Source organism: Canis lupus, chromosome 17 (assembly GCF_048164855.1).
Source record: "Canis lupus baileyi chromosome 17, mCanLup2.hap1, whole genome shotgun sequence".
Classification (NCBI taxonomy): Eukaryota; Metazoa; Chordata; class Mammalia; order Carnivora; family Canidae; genus Canis; species Canis lupus.
In genome coordinates this window covers 61,070,305-61,089,127 of record NC_132854.1, presented here as the reverse complement: position 1 = coordinate 61,089,127, position 18,823 = coordinate 61,070,305, and the positions used below count along the sequence as shown (strand labels likewise).

The window sequence follows — 18,823 nt, the reverse complement described above, 5'->3', positions numbered from 1 at the left end:
GGGAGCCCGATGCGGGACTCGATTCCAGGACCCTGGAGTCACATCTGGAGCCAAAGGCAGATGCTCAACTGCTGAGCCCCCCAGGCGTCCCTAGGGTGAGCTCTCCATCCAGTACTGCTGTCCTTATAAGAAGGCCACGTATAAACACGGAGACACGGAGAAGAAGGGGACATGAAAACAGAGGCAGGGGTTGGAGGGACACATCTACGAGCCAAGACTTCCAGCAACCACCAGAAGCTAGGAGGAAACGAGGATTCTCTCGTAGAGCCTCAGAAGGGGCCCTGTCACCACCTGGCTGGGACTTTAGTCTCTAGTGCTGGGAGAAAATAAATTCTGTCGTCCTCAGCCCCTGGGTTGGCAGTACTGGTGAGAACGGCCCCAGGAAAGCAGGGGCCAGGCACTGGTCACGACTGCTCTCACGGCCACACGTGAGGACTAAGACATACAATACCTCAGACCTTCAGAATATGAGCAAACACCCGGGGAGTTCGAGACACTGGTTTTAGGAGATTAAAACAGCTCTGACGATTCTTAGTGACCTTGTAGTGGATGCTAAGGATTATATTTTCAAAAGGTAATTTCTCCTTTTATTTGAAAAAGTAACATCCTGCACACCTCTTACTGGAAGCATCAGCCTTCTGGAAGGGGACACTTTTTGCCTCCCTGGTGCAACCGGACCCTTTGCCTGATTCCTGCGACACAGATGCCCAATCCCTGGGATCCTGCCAAGGCATACACCCCTGGGAATCCCACCAGGTGAAGCAGCCTCAGGCACACCGCCCAGGGAGTAAGTGCCGGTGACACAGAGCGATGCTCTCGGAAGGCTGTTAATCTAATCTGTAAAATAGGAATCTCCAAATGATAGGAAACGGCGTGAGACGGTATATTCCTGCAACAATCCCAGACGCTCAACAGAGCTGTAGTCTAAGCAAAAGAAGAGGCCCTGAAAGACTCCTCAACAGCGCAGTCTGGGGGCCCACCAAGCGTCAGGAGCGGGTCGTATTTCTGCTTCCACTTCTTGGCCGTTTGCTTTAGTGAAGCTCCGTTTATGAGTTTCAAGCAGCAAAGGACAGACATCAGGTTCTTCCGTGCGCCCCAACTGTCGCGTGCTAGCCGTCGGAGCAACCACGGCCCGGGCTAAGCGCCCAATGAGCTGTCAGCACCCGGACCACCCCAACTAAACGCCTTCCTTCCGCGCTTCGACGCTGTAGAGCGTCTGCGGTGGGCCGGGGACTCTGTGGGGACACAGACTGAAGCACACGAGGCCTCTGCCTCCCGCCAGGTCGGCCTAGTGAAGGACACAGCCCCACAGACAAATGAGGCCACACGGCCAGGACACTGAGGAAAAACAGACGCAAGCTGCCCGTGGGCCAGGACCACGGGCGGGACAGAAAGCCTTGAGCAGGAACACTCTCTGCACTAGGTGGCGGCTCCCGACGGCACCCTACGGCCCCGGACGCAGCCCGGGGAGCAGGACACACAGCTCGCCAGGCACACAGGGCTCCCAGCTGGGTGGACAGCTGCCTTCCGGCCCAGGTATGCGTGGGCCTTGGCGTCCTCGGGTGACAGACAGGGCCCCTGGGGCCGGGGCTGGGCGCTGGGTACACACCCAGTGTCAGGGCGAGGCGGAGGCACAGCACCGTGTCTTCTCTCTCCTTTCCACCCCATGCACAGCCCTGTGAGCTGACAGCGGCATGTGCCACGGGAGCACTATCCCCATGGGAGCACTATCCCCACGGGAGCACTATCCCCACGGGAGCACAATCCCCACGGGAACAACCACAACAGGACACAGCCATGCACGGTTGGTGTCATGATCATTATCCTGAACGCTAAGCATCGTAAACGTCAATCTTTTCTTCTCATCCCAAACTTACCATAAGCACATATATGGAAACAACCTTCAGAGAACAGAGATTTATGATTTGGGGGATTTGTTTAAAAAAAAAAAAAAAACCTTCAATGAATACGCATTTATCCCGCAAGATTTCAATAAAAACTTTAGTTCATTAACAGTTGTTTTTTTTTAAAGATTTTATTTATTTATTCATGAGAGACTCAAGGAGAGAAGCAGAGACGCAGGCAGAGGGAGAAGCAGGCTCCCTGTGGGGAGCCCGACGCAGGACTCGATCCCAGGACCCTGGGGTCACACCTCAGGCTGAAGGCGGCACTAAACAGCTGAGGTACCCTGGCTGCCCGCCCACGAACAGTTCTGATGAAGCAGAAAATCCATATATTTATAAAGATTAGCATCTACACCTGTCTATGACTAAGGCGTTATTCAGTAAGGTTGGTGAAAATTGGCTTAAGGAAGTTCTTTCATTTCTGCATGGACATTTCCTTACCAGTTATCCTTTCCGAATACCTTAGAAACTCTGCCGAGGATGCTGGAGGGAGATCTTCCCTGCTGGGGATCGAGCTCCTTCATAAGCCAACTACTCATCCTGAGCCAGGACCCCAACCACCTTGTACACTATCTCTACTTCTCAAACTGGTTCTTTTGTCCCCAAACCTTTCTTGCCCTCTCTTACCGCCATGTTTCCCTCCCCTATGCCATTCACCTTGCCTGAAATACCTTCCCTTCCCATCTTCAGCCAAAGGAACCCCAGCCCACCGCCAACACCCAGTTCACATCCAGTCTCCATGGAGCCGGCCCGGACCATTACCTCCCACGCTCTCCTCACCTCGCTGTCCTGTCGGCATCACACTCACTGGTGTGCTGCTGGGCTATTTTTTTTTACTGTGTTACTTATTTCCTAATTTCACTCTCCCTTTTCCTCCAACTGAGTAAGCTTTCAAAGACCAGAAGCCACACGTTAGAATTGAGCACATTTAGATTTACTCGTTGGCTGGCTAGAACACATGAGGTATCGTGACAGAAAATTTCGAAGTCCCACTTCAGCATGAATAGCCTGCACAAGATGACTGACTTTTTGGACATTAAAACAGATGACATTTCTGAAAACTCAACATGAATTCTATTGCCATAACGTTTTCCCCTGCAGAAGGTGATTCCATTGTGACAACCGTTTTGAATGGCAACAGAATTATACAAATAAATTATCTCAGAATTCAAGCAGATGCTTATCGCAGCCAGCTACACTAAATAGTAAGAGCGTTTGCACTTTAGTCAACAACTTATTCAGCAAACTATTCACTGAGTCCCTAATTTGTACAAGGAGCCACACTAAGATCCACTGGGAGAGATGATGAACAAAAGACCGGCAAGTCCTCAACACTCAAAACTTTAATGGAAGAGACAGACTTGAAAACTTTTTACAAAACGAGTTAAATGAGCAATACAGTATAGCTAACCTATGGAGTAAGGTGGGTGATTAACTTCTACTGGTGGACCTTAGGAACCATCCGTCAAAACACAACAAAACCAAAAAAAAAAAAAAAAAAAAAAGGGAAAAGATGACATTGGAATGAGGCGCTGAGAGATAATTGGGACTCTGCAGACCAAGATGGCAGAAGGGGGGTCGGGAAGACAAGGTCCGTGAGAGCAGGATGTGCAGACATGAAAGCACAGCCTCACCCATTCTAGCTCCTCTCGGTAGGTGGTGACCTAACCTGCTGCTTCGTGAGAAGCTGAAAAGGCCGTTTCCCTCCTACACCTCATAACTGTCTCTTCCCCACGGCTACACTCTCCAAGTGGTGCAGGACCCCCCTGCTGCTCGTCATCCTGGTGCAGCGCTCCCTCTCCCTCTCCTTCCTTTCGCAGACAAGTTTTTGTAAGCATGGTCGGTGCGGTCGTCTCTACTTCATCTCCAATTCATTTGATTACATGAGGTTAACTACTTCTTGAATCCTTTTTATTCGGCAGAATAAACAGAAACAAGGATTTACTTTCTGATTTCCTCTTTCTTTTAAAATAAGTTAACCAAAAAAAAAAAAAAAAAAAGTTAACCAGTATTTCTTTTTATTTTTATTTTTTATTTTTTTTTATTTTTTATTTTTTCCAGTATTTCTTTTTAAAATGTATTTGCTATATTCAGGGAACAGAGAATGAATAGTCTGCACAGGATTTCTCACGTCCACAAACTATTCAACAGCTGAGACTGTAAGTACTTCTCACCCCCATGAGAACGCTGAACCTTAAGCCCTTCTCTCCATGTGCCTTCCCCTAACTCAGCTCTTCACAGTTCTTCACATGAGAAGAGGGAGCATATACAATTCATCCTCTTCGACAACATAAAACAGGTCCTTTTAAGGAATTATGTCATACGAGCTGGGTCCTTAATCTCCTCTAGAAGATCAGGGTAAGGTAAGGTCTGGTACATTCACGCTGCACCGACATCCCTACAGAAGAACCCCAGCCAAGACCCCTTGATTTACATTCTGCTTCTCCGGCAGTTTCATTTACTAAGGGAATAATGGCTAAGATGGTCTCTCCTCTTGTACATGATAAATAGCCAGAACTCTCCGTAACTTACTTACTTTGCTCACCTTTCTTACCTTCAGAGCCAAATTTATCAGCACCCATTAACCACCTACACTGATTCCAAAAAACGCAAAGACTCACCCATATGTTATATACACTTCAGCCTTTTCACGGACAGTGAGTGCTACATATACTGTTCCATGAACTGTTGGACAATATATAGATCTTAGCTCATCTTTTCAGATTTCCTTTGCAGTGAATATTTCAGTTCACTGAACAATCCAGTTACCCCCCTTCATCTTTTAAAAATATATTTATCCCCCCGCCACATCCCACTTTTTAAAAATAATTCTCCTTCGAGCAGATGAAGATCTGTATCATTCACTTCTCTTCTGTCCTCCTACTGAACAGAGTTTACAGACCTACCGACTGCATTGGACATTATAGAAACTGCATAAATATTTGTCAATAGGCAGATTTACATATAACAATATTGTTAAAATTTCCATAAAGGTCACCAAACAAATGTTCTGACTAAAGACCAAATGGAAAATTTCAAGCCCACCTCTTCAGACCCCTTGTAAGAATCAGGTTAAGATTACAGATGGAAACCCACATTCCATATGTCTAACTATTTAAAAGTCATACATCAAGTTAAACTATTAAATAAAATATGTTCTCCTCCACTAATCCTGACAAATAGCCCTTCAACCACCTGGCAGTGCAGGAGTGACTCCAGAATTTTTAGACCCCTGAAAGCTCCACAATATAGTACATGCAGGCTCTCTGCTGTTTGGGGTCAGGAAAATGTCATTCAGGTCCTCAGAACAAGGGGTGGTGGTGTGAGGGCCCAGGCTGCGCACACCCCCTTGACCGCTTAGGTCCTTCATCCTGTGGGGAAATGTGGCCGGAACAGCGTTCTCTCACTCAGGGCCCCAAAGAAGGGCCTCTTTTGCTGGGTCTGAAGGCAATACTGGCTGATTTACCAAAATGGAGAATTTACCAGATCGGTCTTGTTACATTTACCTAATATACCAGCTAAGATTAAATATATAAAAAGATGATTAAGTGGTAAAACCTGAAATTCCAATCCCTAATCACTTTAGTTCCCTCAAGATCTATAATAAAAGAGCCTAATACTTATCTGAATCTACCCTGAGGCCTCATGTAGAGTCTGTGCTTTAACAATTCATACAATTTACTGGACTCTACTCACATGTTCGAGGGAGTTAAGACAAGAAGGAGCAGAGAAGAGGGAAAGGAGGAAAACATCAAGTATCAGAGATCAGACATGCGGGTCAAAGAAGACATTTCCCTTGTGTTCTGTCGCTGGTCGAGGAAGCATGTGACCGAAGGACCATGATGAGCCATCTGATGACTGCGGGCTCTCACTCACTCACAGACTCAAGCAGCTCGCTCACTGGCCTCACAAAGTCCTCTCCTAGCCACTGTGTCCACGGCGAGGCAAGCTGAATCTTGTCAACGTTTAAACTGAGACGCCCTACCCCTCACCGTAATCGGCTGCACTGCAATGTCCACTTCACTTAGCAAGAAAATTAATTTGTCAGTTTGAAAAAAACTAATACATAACTTTCATCACAATACACATATGCATACTCCACGGGAAGGGAAGTATTTCAACTGGAAATCTTATTGACGTGTACTTACTGAGATTGTACCATTGTCTAGACCTATGGACAGTCTTCTTGTTTCCGGGTTAAAAGACATGCATGAACATGGAGCTGAAAGAAATGAACATGTTGATGAAATTAACAAAATGATGATTCTCATTGATTCAGGAGTGACTAACTAGCTAAAAGTGTGTGGCTATTTTTTCCCCCACTATTTCCTGAAAAACAGTTCATTTAACACCCACTCACCAAAAAATAAAAACAGTAATTTTACAACCAACCCCTAGTTTTTCAGTTACCCTTTTAATGAAAATAACAAGTAAGATATTCTCAAACTGGACTAGTTCCAGGGGGCTTGGTCTCAGCTGTTCCGTCAGTATGGAATCTAAACGCGCGTGGCTACATTAACAATATTTTGTGCTGTGTAATCGCTGTCTCCGGTCTCTCTCTTCCACTCAAACTCCATCTGTAATACAAACAACCTATCTTTTCTCAACTAGGCGGAAAAAAAAAAAAAAAGATCTTATAATTCCCTCCTCCCCTGACATACACATACTAGTATAAAAATCTGTTTTGTGATTCTGAATTGACTCAGGGCATGTGGACTAACAGAAATCTTTTACTCTCAGCACTGAAGGCTGTTAATTGGGAAAAAAAAAACTGAGGCTCTGTCTCAATTTGAGGGAGAACCAACCGGACACAGGGCCAGGCTCTACTGGAAAAAATATCAAGTCTGGATAGGGCCTCCCTGTTCCGCAGAATTGGCTACTACCTGAGTAGACCTGAGCCTAAGTAAACTAAGCATGCCTGGAAGCCAGCGTGGCCAAGAAGTGCCTGCTGAACACACAGCTTCCAGGTCCCTGCCTCCTCCGTCTACACTGGCTCGTAAGAATGGGACGTGTTGACAGTTTATCCCAACTGAAATCGCTGTTCGATAAACGAGTCCAACGCAAATTTTAAATGTCTCTTCCACCTTCACAGCCCAGTAGATCACAAACTGCTCATCATCATAATCAGCCTCAGATATCTTTATTCCTGCTTTCTACTGCTATGATTAGATGTCTTACTCAAGGTCACACAGGAAGAAAAAGTTGGAGAAGGTTCAAAGACATAATTCAAACACACAATCCTATTTTGAAATACCCAACTTAGATTGCCTCTAAACTACAAAAGAATTTCAAGTTCTACTGACAGAGCCACTTCATAAACACATCACTTGGTAACATTCTTTTTGTTCCCTATAAGAGGACCCTGAACAGAAAAGATCTTCCAAACTGTATCAAGTATTTACTTTTTTCTAATTTTCAATCATGATATATTCAGAAAATGGAAACACAGAAAATAATCCTCCCACGACTTCCACCAGTACAGCAGGATATCTTCACTCTGATGAGCCACAAAATTAAAATGGATTCCCGAAAGTACACTGCTGAAAAAAGCAGTCAAATGGTATTTAATGTGCTGCTCTAAAGAAGTCAGTCTTTCTCACCGGTGGCCCATAAACTATGTTGGCACAATTTCTAGGCAGGTGTTAAGATGCCAGGTCTCATAAGCTTGTAACGTGCGTTCAGAATTAAGATCTAACAACTTGATTGGAAAGTTATCATATTTGCTGAAAAAAAGAGAAAAATAATGTGATTACAACTACATCAAGTATATCAACACCTAAAAATGTACACGGAGAAATGAAACAGGTTTTGTATTTGTGTGACAAGAGTATTTCTATGATTCTGTCTTTGATCTTATTATTCTGCTATTACTGTTAAAAGTTTTAAATAGCTAATGGTTTATTAGGATATAAGCATGAGCATATGAAGTACCACTTGATTGCCGCCCAAAGGGCTATAAACTAGTCAAGAATAACCTTATCACTTTAGCTGCCTCTGCCTGACCATATAAAAGTCTTTCTGTGTGATTTCCTCCAAAGTTCATATCTGGTTATGTAAAGAAAACCCACTGATCTCTGAACGTGACTTAAATGACTTTTTTACAACACTGCACAGGCTACGCTGACATCTATACTGCTATTTCTTTATTCCTGGATTTCTTCCCCTCTTTACTAAATTTCTTATTTTGAAGAAAAATTTGGAATGCTTACTATGTTCCAGGCATATGATATAATGATATACAAGGAGCTATAGCTGCCATCATGGAGTTTATAGATTGTGGCACCAACCATGTACAGGAACTGTAATGTCACCATTAGAGTCCAAATCACTTTATGTTTACGGTAAGAAACACCACCAGAATTCAGAATCCAAAAGGAAAAGATCTTTCCCTTAGGGTCACATAAACAAAAGAAATTTAGAAATCCTGTTGTTCTAGAAGCCATATGCTTGAAACCCAGGATGGTTCTTCTAGACAGGGGATTGCCAGAGCTAAAGACCATTAGCTTCCAGACGCCCCTAAAGACCAAACCACCCCTCCAAGGGGGCACCAATGGTAAAACAGCAAGTCAGCCTGTGTGTGTGTGTGTGTGTGTGCAGGAAAGACTTCTGGTAGGCGAGCCTTATGAGGCTCCTCAAACCATTTCCCAACTGTGACACTGTCACAGGGACAGGCCCTCACTTGGTTCCCATAGACCCTGGCAGGGCCAAGAAGGGAGTGGACTGAAAAGAATACTGATGCCCGTATTTGTTGTTACAGCAAACATCTTTCCTTGTGGGAAGCAGAGGAGTAGCTAGACTGACACAGAGATCCTTCTAACTTCAACTCCAGAAATTAACAAAAAAGCAACATCTGAAAGACTAGTCTTATGGCTCAAAAATGGGCTCCTATCCACGTGAGAAAATATCAAGGGGGCAAAACTGTCTGCGGAAGGACAGTACAATACAGTAAAGTAACGGTAATTCCGGCCAAATGGTAAAAGGGCTCCTGACAGGAAGGGTTAGAGAAGAAACAAACAAAATATGATTTAAGCACGGTATTTGTAGCTAGGTTACCCAAATGTGGTATGGGATATTTCACAGATAGGAATTCAGCTTTAAGTGATACAAAATAGTTCACTATCTGGTGGCTGAGAGTTGAGGTGAGAGACCAAATGGCCGGGAGCCTCCCGTTCTCCCACCGGGCAGGGCCAGACCCAACAATTCCAATACAGCCCCTCCGCCGACCTGCATCGAGCTGCAGCCCTCGACTCCAGAGGACATCAATGTAGCATGACACTCAACATGAACCTTTAACTGTTTTCCCCACGAGAAAGGATAAGCACACCTGGCGAGCTTTGTGGGGCGAGCCCCATTTGCCAGGTCCTCGCGCACAGACCATCCGTGCGGTTTGCCTGGGTCTGCTCCTACACAGACCCAATACCTGGAATTCACGGCCCTGCCACTGGTCTTGTTGATGTTCTCTCATTAGCTTCCTATGTTTGCCCCAACATGTCTACTAAAACCCAAGAAAAAAAATGCCCACAGTTTATTCCTAATAAAATAGTACGAAAATGCATTTCCATGCTCTCTGATTAAGACCTGTCATCTTGGGGACACCCGGGGGGGCTCAGCAGTTCAGCCCTGCCTTCAGCCCAGGCCATGACCCCGGAGTCCCGGGATCGAGTCCCGCGTCAGGCTCCCTGCATGGAGCCTACTTCTCCCTCTGCCCGTGTCTCTGCCTCTCTCTCTCTCTCTGTGTCTCTCATGAATAAATAAAATCTTTAGGGAAAAAAAAAAAAAAAAAAAGACCTGGCATCCCTCTTTTCTGTTTCCAACTGAGCCAAAAGAAATATATTTGGCAAAATTTTAGGAAGCAAGATAATAAAAGATAAAAATAAGTCGGCAAAGAAATTTGTGCAGGTCTGTGAATAATGAAAGATAAGAGTCTCTTACATTAAGTATCAGGACTGTAGATCTTGATGACCTGTCAATATCTTATTTTAAAAATTAAACACTTTCATAACATTGAGCATTTTTTAAGTGAAATTTTTGTAGTTTCAGGCAGGTATTCAGCTTAGGGTTTAGGGAAAAGTAAAATAAAGAGAAATCCCAGTCTGGGTCACTATATTAAAAACCATATAATTTGAAGAGAGAAAAGCTCAAGAGATCTAAGCCCCAGACAAAGGGAACTCAAGGGACCAACATCAACCTCAACAGTTAGTCATTAAATGGATTACAGAGAAACTGACTACTTGTATTTCAAATATTTCTGTCCTTCAAATGGTCTCAAAAAGATGTTGCTCTTGCTTTTTTAAAAAAAATAAAGTTAAGAAAAAGCATTTTCAAAATACTCTTATTGGGGGGAAAGTTACCTAACTTCCGCTATTTGTATCTTTTTCATTTTACGACTGAGTTCTTTTGTCCTTTGCTTATTGGTTGGGACTTTTGTCCCAAAAAACAGCAGCTTCATGAAGGTGAAGCAGTGGATTTCAATCACCTGATATAAGGCCTGGAAAGGCATTACGTGGCGGGACACACTCATCTTTCTGGGATGCTCTGGGGGTCACTTTAAAACTAAACAAACGATAGCACTTCCCTGAATACACCTGGAGGGGTTAAAGGCACCCCATCAAGTGGGATTTCAGGATCCTACAGAAGGACTTCAAGGAGCAGCCCAGCGCCGCGTGTAGACGGGAGCTCGTGGACACGCTTTCACTCAGTCCCGTTTGCCACAGGACCGTGCTTACTGGCTTTACCATAGTCAACCCATGTTTTACTTAATGAGAAACACTTCTATTCAGGACTCCAATTGCCTAGCATTAAAAATCATTTTTCATTCCACTCAAGTGTTTTATGCACTCTACTAAAACTGACCACTTGGTTCCCTTGAGTTTAGTCTGAGCAACATCAGCAAAATTAATGGATTAGCAGTGGTCACTTTTTCTCCCAACAAGTTTTAAGTCTCAACTATCAGTTTAAGATCTAAGGACAACAGAATTCTGAAATATCCTGTCACAGGAAAACCAAGCAAGAGTGTGCTAAATAAACGCTGTGATTACTCTGATTGATGAACATGTTATTTCTACCTTGGATGATCCACGTTTCCATTTCCGTTAAAAAACAAAAGTCCCTTGGGCATATTTTCTTTCAGTAAATACAGAATTAGAAGATCATATTACAAAAAAAAAAGATCATATTACATAATTATTTTTGAAAACGTAAATGGTAAAAATAGTAAATTGCTTTTACCGATGGTTCCACAACATAACCTATACCAAAAAGAAACCAACAAAGGAGCAATATACTTCACAACTAAGAACCAAGGAGTTCTTTGAAATAAGGTATAAAATAATATGATGAGCATTTCCCAATTACACCCACACCCCCCAGGCTACCAAGAAAGTCCCTCAATGGAGTTAAAGATGTTGTCTACAAGTCACCAAAACAATCACTACCTTATGAAAACAGAACTGTCAAATTCATTATTTTAAATTCCTTTCTATCACTACTCTAACCACATGAATTTCCCCCAAAACTCCAATAAACCCAGTAGAAGAGGTGGGACAACACACAAACCAGCTCCATCCATTGTCTTTAAGTACAGAAAATCCTTTGGCCAGTGGGAAAATCGACATTTGCAATTTACATATAAAATGACACGTTTCCATCCCAGGTGTACAGCATATGAACATAGTAATCATTTTAATTTTCTAAATCCTCAATTTCGAGTTATCTGTTGCTGCAGAGCTAAAGTCCCAACACACAGGAAAAGGAAACTGATCTAGCCACAACCTCACAAACCGCTCAATCTTTTCCTGGTCCCCCTTGGGTTCCGATCAGCAATGACAGTCTATATTGCTAGATACCAAGAACCTGAAAGTACTTTGTAAATTACTAATTTAACATAACTGATAACCAAAATATTTTTGCAAATGTGAGATCAAAGGAAATGGACAGTTTATCCATCTGGCTCCAGAGGAGGCAAAATTGTAAAGGATTTGCCTGAAATGACTCAGCAAATTGGCAACAAAAATGAAAATCCAATTTCAGCTTCCCACCCAGGCACAGGTTCCAACCTACATGCTATTTTGAAAACTCCAATCTTAAAAAATACATAGTTTGGGGTGAATTTAATGTAAACATAAGCCTATGTCCAAACTTGATCTCTCTGTCTTAACCAAGATAATTTAATGCATTCCCTACCTCGTTTCACCAAGAATTTGAAATGACTCAAAAAGCAGACACAATGAAACCAAACAATAGAAATAAGCAAAATATAACAACTAAGGAAAAGATGTATAAGAACAGAAAGGGAGGAAAGAAAAAAAAGAGCAAAGAAAATGAGAATAAAGATCTGTTGGCGAACGTAACAGGCCCGTGTCTCACATTATCCGTAAGGACCGCGAACCAGGTCCCTCAGAGCTGCCCTCCCAATGTTCCTCGCCTCGTGATACGTACAGAAAACTAGGCTGGAGCAGGCCCAGGAGGAGACGGCAGGGATTGCGGGCCCGGGTGCCTGGATTTCCCCTCCCAGCCTCGGAGACGGGCTGTCGGGCCTGTAATCCGTCTGCGTTGTCCCAACGTGATGTAGGACATGGGGGCTGAGCGCTGCCTTGGAGAAAGCAAAGGGCCTCCAGACACCTTCGTGCTTCCTCAGAGGAGGGCTGAGTGCTGCGGGAGACAAGAACCTCCCAAAGAGCCAGAGCGCGCCCACACACGCACTCCGCCGACCGAGCTGGGGGCCGACGACGCGAGGCATCCCCGCCGAGGGCTACAGCCCGGGAGCTGCTGATGAGACTGCGCAGCCCGCGGCCTGCCCTCCGTAGAAACAGTCTTTCAACCAAGCTTTGGATAAAAACTAGGACGTTTTTAGTTCGAAGTTCAAAATTATGTTTTTCAATGAGGTCGGAATTCGATCCGTTAAGTTAGCCGAGCAAACGGTAAAGTGGCTGCACCTGTGTGAAAACCGAGGGGGCCCGAGCGCGGCTCCCCCTGGCCAACGCCACCCCCCATCCATGCCAAGACCCAGAGCTGGAAAGAAGAGGTCATTCTGCTGCTGTGTTAGGTGCGCCTCTGATTCGTACCTTTGAAAAACCATCTACTGTTTTGCTTTGGGGACAAATTCATACACTTGGAAGCCAAAGTAAATTCCACCTGCCAGCCCTGGCAGCCACAGAACCCACAGAGGCTCTCCGATTGTCCAACACACCCTCAGTCCCGAGGCTCCGCGCCTCTTACCCCCCTATTCACTCCATCTTTGGCAGCCGCGCTGCTTTACCTAGTCTCCGTGCCCAGGGGGAAAAGCTGGCAATAGACGCCCAGACGTGATACCCAATACTTTAATACAGTAAACAAAATCTCAAACACCTGCCATCCTGGCTCCTGCTTGAGATTTCTCTCCTCCATCCATCCCTTTGTCTGACCCCATGAACGGCAAACCTAGTTAAAAAAGTAAATCTAAAACAACTCAACCATGAAAATGGGAATGCCTATGCTTTTCATGTTTTGTTTCGTTTTGTTTTTTCCCTCTGTAGAGAGAGATGCAAATGTGGTGGCTGAAATGGTACCTATTAGAAGCCTGGAACAAATAATCATTTATGGCTACGACTGAAACCTCAACTCTATACCCTCAGAAAGGCTAACCCTCTCTGGTTTCCAAGCTCAAGCAGGTCCCAGCTGGGTACTTTGTAATTTGATCTTGTCATAGGCAATAAGCAGCTATCACATGAGATATGTCAAAAAGATACTATTTTTTGAAAGAATACTGGATAAGGAAAGGCTCTTATTTCTCACTCATCCATAAAAATTGGCACATAGGAAAGTACAAAACCAGTCATCAGTCACCCCAGATTCTCTATAGACAGCGAGGTTTTAAATGGGACTCTCTTTAGGAACCTTTGTGACCAGGTTCCCATTACGCCTGTTTCCTGTTATAACACCACCCAGCGTGAGTGGTGTTTATTTTAGGTCTGCCCCCCCACCCCCCAGACTGTACACACCATGAAGACAGGAATCATCTGTCCTACTTAACCACCATATCCTTGGGACATCACACCGTGCTAAGTATGGAAGAAACATTTAAAATTTATCGAATGAACCATCTAAAGAAATTAAACGGGACAAGTCTTTCTGCTTTTCTTCTTTACTTGCCCTTACTTTTCCCAGACTATTTTCAGCTCAACATCACAGTGGCATCAATTAGGACACGGCTCAGTCCTTGCTCTTAGAGACCAGAGCGATCCAGGAGAAACTGAATAGACAGGAATTGGGAGGTACACAGTCAGGGCGAGCCTGAGTCAGAAACTCGTAGTTTCGAGTACCACAAACCCACCGGAGAGGATGTAAGCACTAATGGGCACATCTCTTGAATTCAAAGGCAGAAGCAGAGTCGAGCTTCTGAAGGTTGGGAGGAGGAGGAGAAAAACCCTCAGCCATCACCTGTTTAGGTTTCTCTCCCTCTTGACCAAGTGGCCCTTCCTCTCGGATTCATACTTCCTTTTAAGTGGATCAGCTTTCACTGTTTCTTTATGCACACGAATGCCCCACAGCTATAAGGTTTACATGTTCCCAGCTCAAGGGACCAGCTGAGGCTGAAACTAGCATTTCTTACTCCAAATTCTAAATTCTGGGAAAACCAGGTTGGCTCAGGAGCCAACAGCCTTAAGCAGGCAAGTCTGGTCTCTCCTGGTTCCCACCTAAAGGGGAAGCAGGGCTTCTCAGACAAGACAGGGAATGAGGACACATCCCCAAAGCTGGTGTGTTTTTGATCATGATGTATCTGCTCACTCCCTACATCCATCAGCCTTCTCACCCTCCCCGGCCCTTCAGGCTCACTCCCAACCATCACACTTAGCCTTCGCCATCCGTTCCTTCTCATCTGACGCCTTAGCCTTCTGCTTCCTCCCCTCCATTAAATGTCAAATTCTTCCTAATGCTACAAAACATTACTGTCCTACCCAAAACATGACAAACACTACATTAAATGGTATTTTAATGAACAAAATACACAAATAAGCCATATATTACATGTACAGGATACTTTACGTTCTCCTCTAGATTTGGAACACTACTGATTACTCGCCACCTGAGACCCATCACAGTCACATCTGCCTTGTGATGCCCACGTCACAGTCTCTAGATACACCCAACCTTTCTACTTATTTTGTGACTAACACCACATAACTGTTTACTAAGCAATCTCTTAACGAAACACCTTTCAATAGAAAGAAATGCAAAACAATCTTTTGGAAATCCAAAGGTATTTCAGGTTTTCTAACTGCCCCCAAATACAGCATAATTCCTTATGCAGTAAGATTCCACCTCTCTCGAGTTCGACAAAACGGACTCTTGCTCGAAGATCAGCTACTCTGTTATCCAAACGCACTTAATTCCTAGGAACATAAAAGCCAGGATGTGATCAATTGTAATGAACACAGACTTTTGAAATTTTTTTTTTTTTTTTTTTTTTTTGCCTCTCTGTGGTATTGGAGCCACCGACCAAGGAAAGATTATGGAAATCGTCTTGACCATATGCACCTACTCCTCTGCAAACCCTGGCAACTAGCTCAGTGTCCTGTGCAGAGCACGGATGCAGGAATGATCCACTAGAAAGTGTACTTATGATGTTAACTTTTATCTGTGTATTTATAAATCAATAGTATAGGTGCATGAGGCTTTCTATGTGTTCATATAAACACATGTAAGTGGATCAGAGGCTATAATGTCGGCTATAATGCCAGAAGACAATCTTCTCTAACATACAATCACCTAGAGATCTTATTAAAAATGCAGATTCTGACTCAGGAGATCTAGCATGGAACCCAATATCTGCATTTCTAGTAAGTTCTCAGGTGACCCTAATGTGGTTAGCCCACACACATTTTAATTAAGCAAAGTGATGCCTTTTTCACCCCCTTTGGTAGAAGGTCATATGCAAAATATGCAAATAACCAAAGGGTCCTCCTCCTCAAAGACTGATCAATCACTAGGAAAATGTTTGATAATATTCTCAGGTACTCTTCTTTATTATCAGATTCAAGTCTTCAATAAATATTTACGTACTGAGCAACTTGCCTGGTGTAGGAACTACAGCAAGCCCATAGTTATTCATACAGCTTAATCAATGATAAAAAATGCAACTAGAGGCTTCTCTGTATTCTCAGTGACATTCAAATAAAGAGAGTATCAGAGAGAATGACAGCAAAAAATGCATTTGGATGTGTGTATGGGGAAGAGGCAGATAAGCAATTGCTTAGGACCCTGTGTCTCCATGAGGTTCCTATTCGTGTTCACCTCAAGAAAATTCTTTGCTCACCATCCCTGAGATCTCATCATTCTGCCCAGGTCTGATTCTCCTCTGTCTTCATGGTCATGGGAGTGACATTGTCTGGAGCCGACTCTCAGCTGGCTGGACTAAAGACCTTCCCCACCTCTTCTAGTTAGATAGCATGTCAAGTTTGATGAAAAAAGCAAGATCACAGCTAGGACTGGTTATATCACTCAGAAATCAGAAAAAACAATCAGAGAATTCCTTTCCCTCTCCTTTTACCTGAGCCCTCAGCACTGCCACAGGTCAAGTTCACCTGGGGCTCTCGCTATATAATGCTGTCTGCTGGAGGCACAACGGTTAAGGAGCCAATATAAAAATTACAAGAAGTTTCTTCTTCCCTAATGCTGGACTGAACACTTGGTTCAGCTTCATGATTACCATATATTTCCTAAAAAATTCTAAAGACACGCAAAACCTCAAAGATAATTTGAAAAATCACAGAAAACCTTAATAATTCATTTGTTCACAAACAAGCAAAATTGCTTACTGAAGTTATTACAGCATTCTTTTGCCAGAGGCATAAACTTAATCTACAATTTAGCATGAATTTATTTTGGCTGTACACTGTGGTATATACTTCTCACACTGGGATACTTCTATCAAGGAAAGAGGTGCACACTGCAGAAAGCCAGAGGGTTTATGGGCCCAAACAGCAAACCTGAGGGGTGTTGCTAGGGTATCAATTTTAATTAAGATTGGAAGGAAGGGGACTCAGGGAAATGTTTCCTAATATAACTAATAATGAATTTAAATAATGATCTTATACTCAAAGAAACATGGAATAGGATGCCCACACTTCATTAACTTAATAATAAAACACCAGACTAAAAAGAAATTTCCTACTTTGAGGAGCCAGCTCTTCTCTCCCTGTAGGAGAACTTTGCCAGCACACAAATCTAAGAATCAGTCTCATGCATCTTTTAAAAATAGATTTTTAAAGAGTAGCTACTTATCAGTACAAGGACATATATTGCATGTAAGAGCTCGAGGAAATGAGACTGACCTCCCATTAGAATGTTTCAATCTGAAGCAAATCCTTGTGAGAACAAAAATCGTCCATGTGGACTCTCTTGTATTTGAATGAATAACATAGCAATAATGCAAAAACTGACTTCACAAATGTAATCACAGGGCAAAATTTCAAATGTTGAAGGAGGTACTCCACAAAAAAGTTAGACAAAAAGTTGGAAAAGAGGGAGACAGCTATAATCTGAGATAACTATGTGCTGTAGTCCTTCTCCCATTAATCTTATTCAGAAACTGTGAATATATAGTCAATATCAGAACAATTTTCTTATTTTACATACTGAGAGCCACAATGACTTAATATGGTACTTTCAACCCTCAGATATCCCTACTCAAGAAGATACAGAGAAGGCAATCTGGAAAGGAAAGGGAGGTGGGGTCCATGTCTGATTTTTTTAAGACAGAGATCGAGATACTTACAAGGCATCACATAGTATATGCTTGGCCAATACTGTCCGCTATCTCTCTTTAGCCACACACGAACGGTCCTACAAGAAGAAAAAAAGTGTGTTAAATCATAGTGTTTTTAATCATGGGATAATAATTTATAAAAAGTAATTTCAATATATTTGCTATATTCATATCAACTTCAATTAAATAAATTTTTTTAGAATATGCTAGTACAACATTTTACTATGGATGTTGTTATCTCAACAAAAATAAATACAGGTGACATCACAGGAAATGGCAGAGTAGGAAGTTCCAGAAATCAGTCCCTACTCCAAATCCAATATCAAGCTGGCAAAAGCCATCAGAATCGCTATTTTAGAACTCATAGGTCTAGTTAGGTGCTTGCAGCATCTAAAAATCACAAATATGTGGAAATTAAACAACATAACCACAAATAGCCAATGGATCAAAGAAGAATCACTAGGGAAAAAAGAAAAAGAAGAAAAAAAGAATCCCTAGGAAAATCAGAAGATATATTGAAATGAATGAAAATAAAAACAACATAAAAAAACTTATGAGGAGCAGTGAAAGCAGGGTCATTTATAGTAAATGCCTTTATTAAAACAAAAGAAAGATCTCAAATCAACAACCTCACTTCACGCTTTATGGGACTAAAAACAGAAAAGCAAACTAAACGCAAAGCCAGCAGAGAGAAGTACATATTAAAGATTAAAACAGAGAAAAATAAGATAGCGATTAGAAAGCCAAAGACAGAATCAGAGAAACTAAAATGTGGCTCTGTGAAAAGGTCACCAAAACTAAGAAACCTTCAGCTAAATGGATTACAAAAAAGCAAAGAGAATGGAAGTAGTTAAAATCAGAAATGAAAGTGAGAACATTACTACCCTAAAAGAAATGAAACGTGCTATGAACTGTATGCCTGTAAATTTGAGAATCTACATTAAATGGAAAAAATCCCCAGAAACACACAATCTACCAAAACTAACTCAAAAAGAAATAATCTCAACAGGCCTGTAACAAGTCAAAAGATAGAATCAGTAATCAAAAATAATAGTGCAGACCAGATGGCTTCACTGAATTCAATCAAACATTTCAAGAAAAAACAACAATCCTACTCAACCTTCCAAAATACAAAGAGGAAGGACGACTTAACTTTGAGGCCAGCATTACCTGA

General features: G+C 42.8%; 1 protein-coding gene across 5 annotated transcripts in view; it reads right to left on the bottom strand.

The window, feature by feature from the left end:
- The window catches only part of WDFY2 (WD repeat and FYVE domain containing 2), a 162,222-nt gene that overhangs the window by 77,814 nt on the left and 65,585 nt on the right, over positions 1-18,823 (bottom strand). For 4 of the 5 annotated variants that reach the window (XM_072783235.1, XM_072783238.1, XM_072783234.1 and 1 more), the window contains exons 2-3: positions 17,659-17,726; positions 6,053-6,126 (exon numbers count right to left, since the gene is read on the bottom strand). In XM_072783235.1, the coding sequence (XP_072639336.1) occupies positions 6,053-6,126; positions 17,659-17,726 (142 nt within the window). Of the gene's footprint in view, positions 1-6,052; positions 6,127-7,504; positions 7,628-17,658; positions 17,727-18,823 lie in introns of all 5 variants that reach the window. The other variant, XM_072783236.1, reaches the window with a different exon arrangement.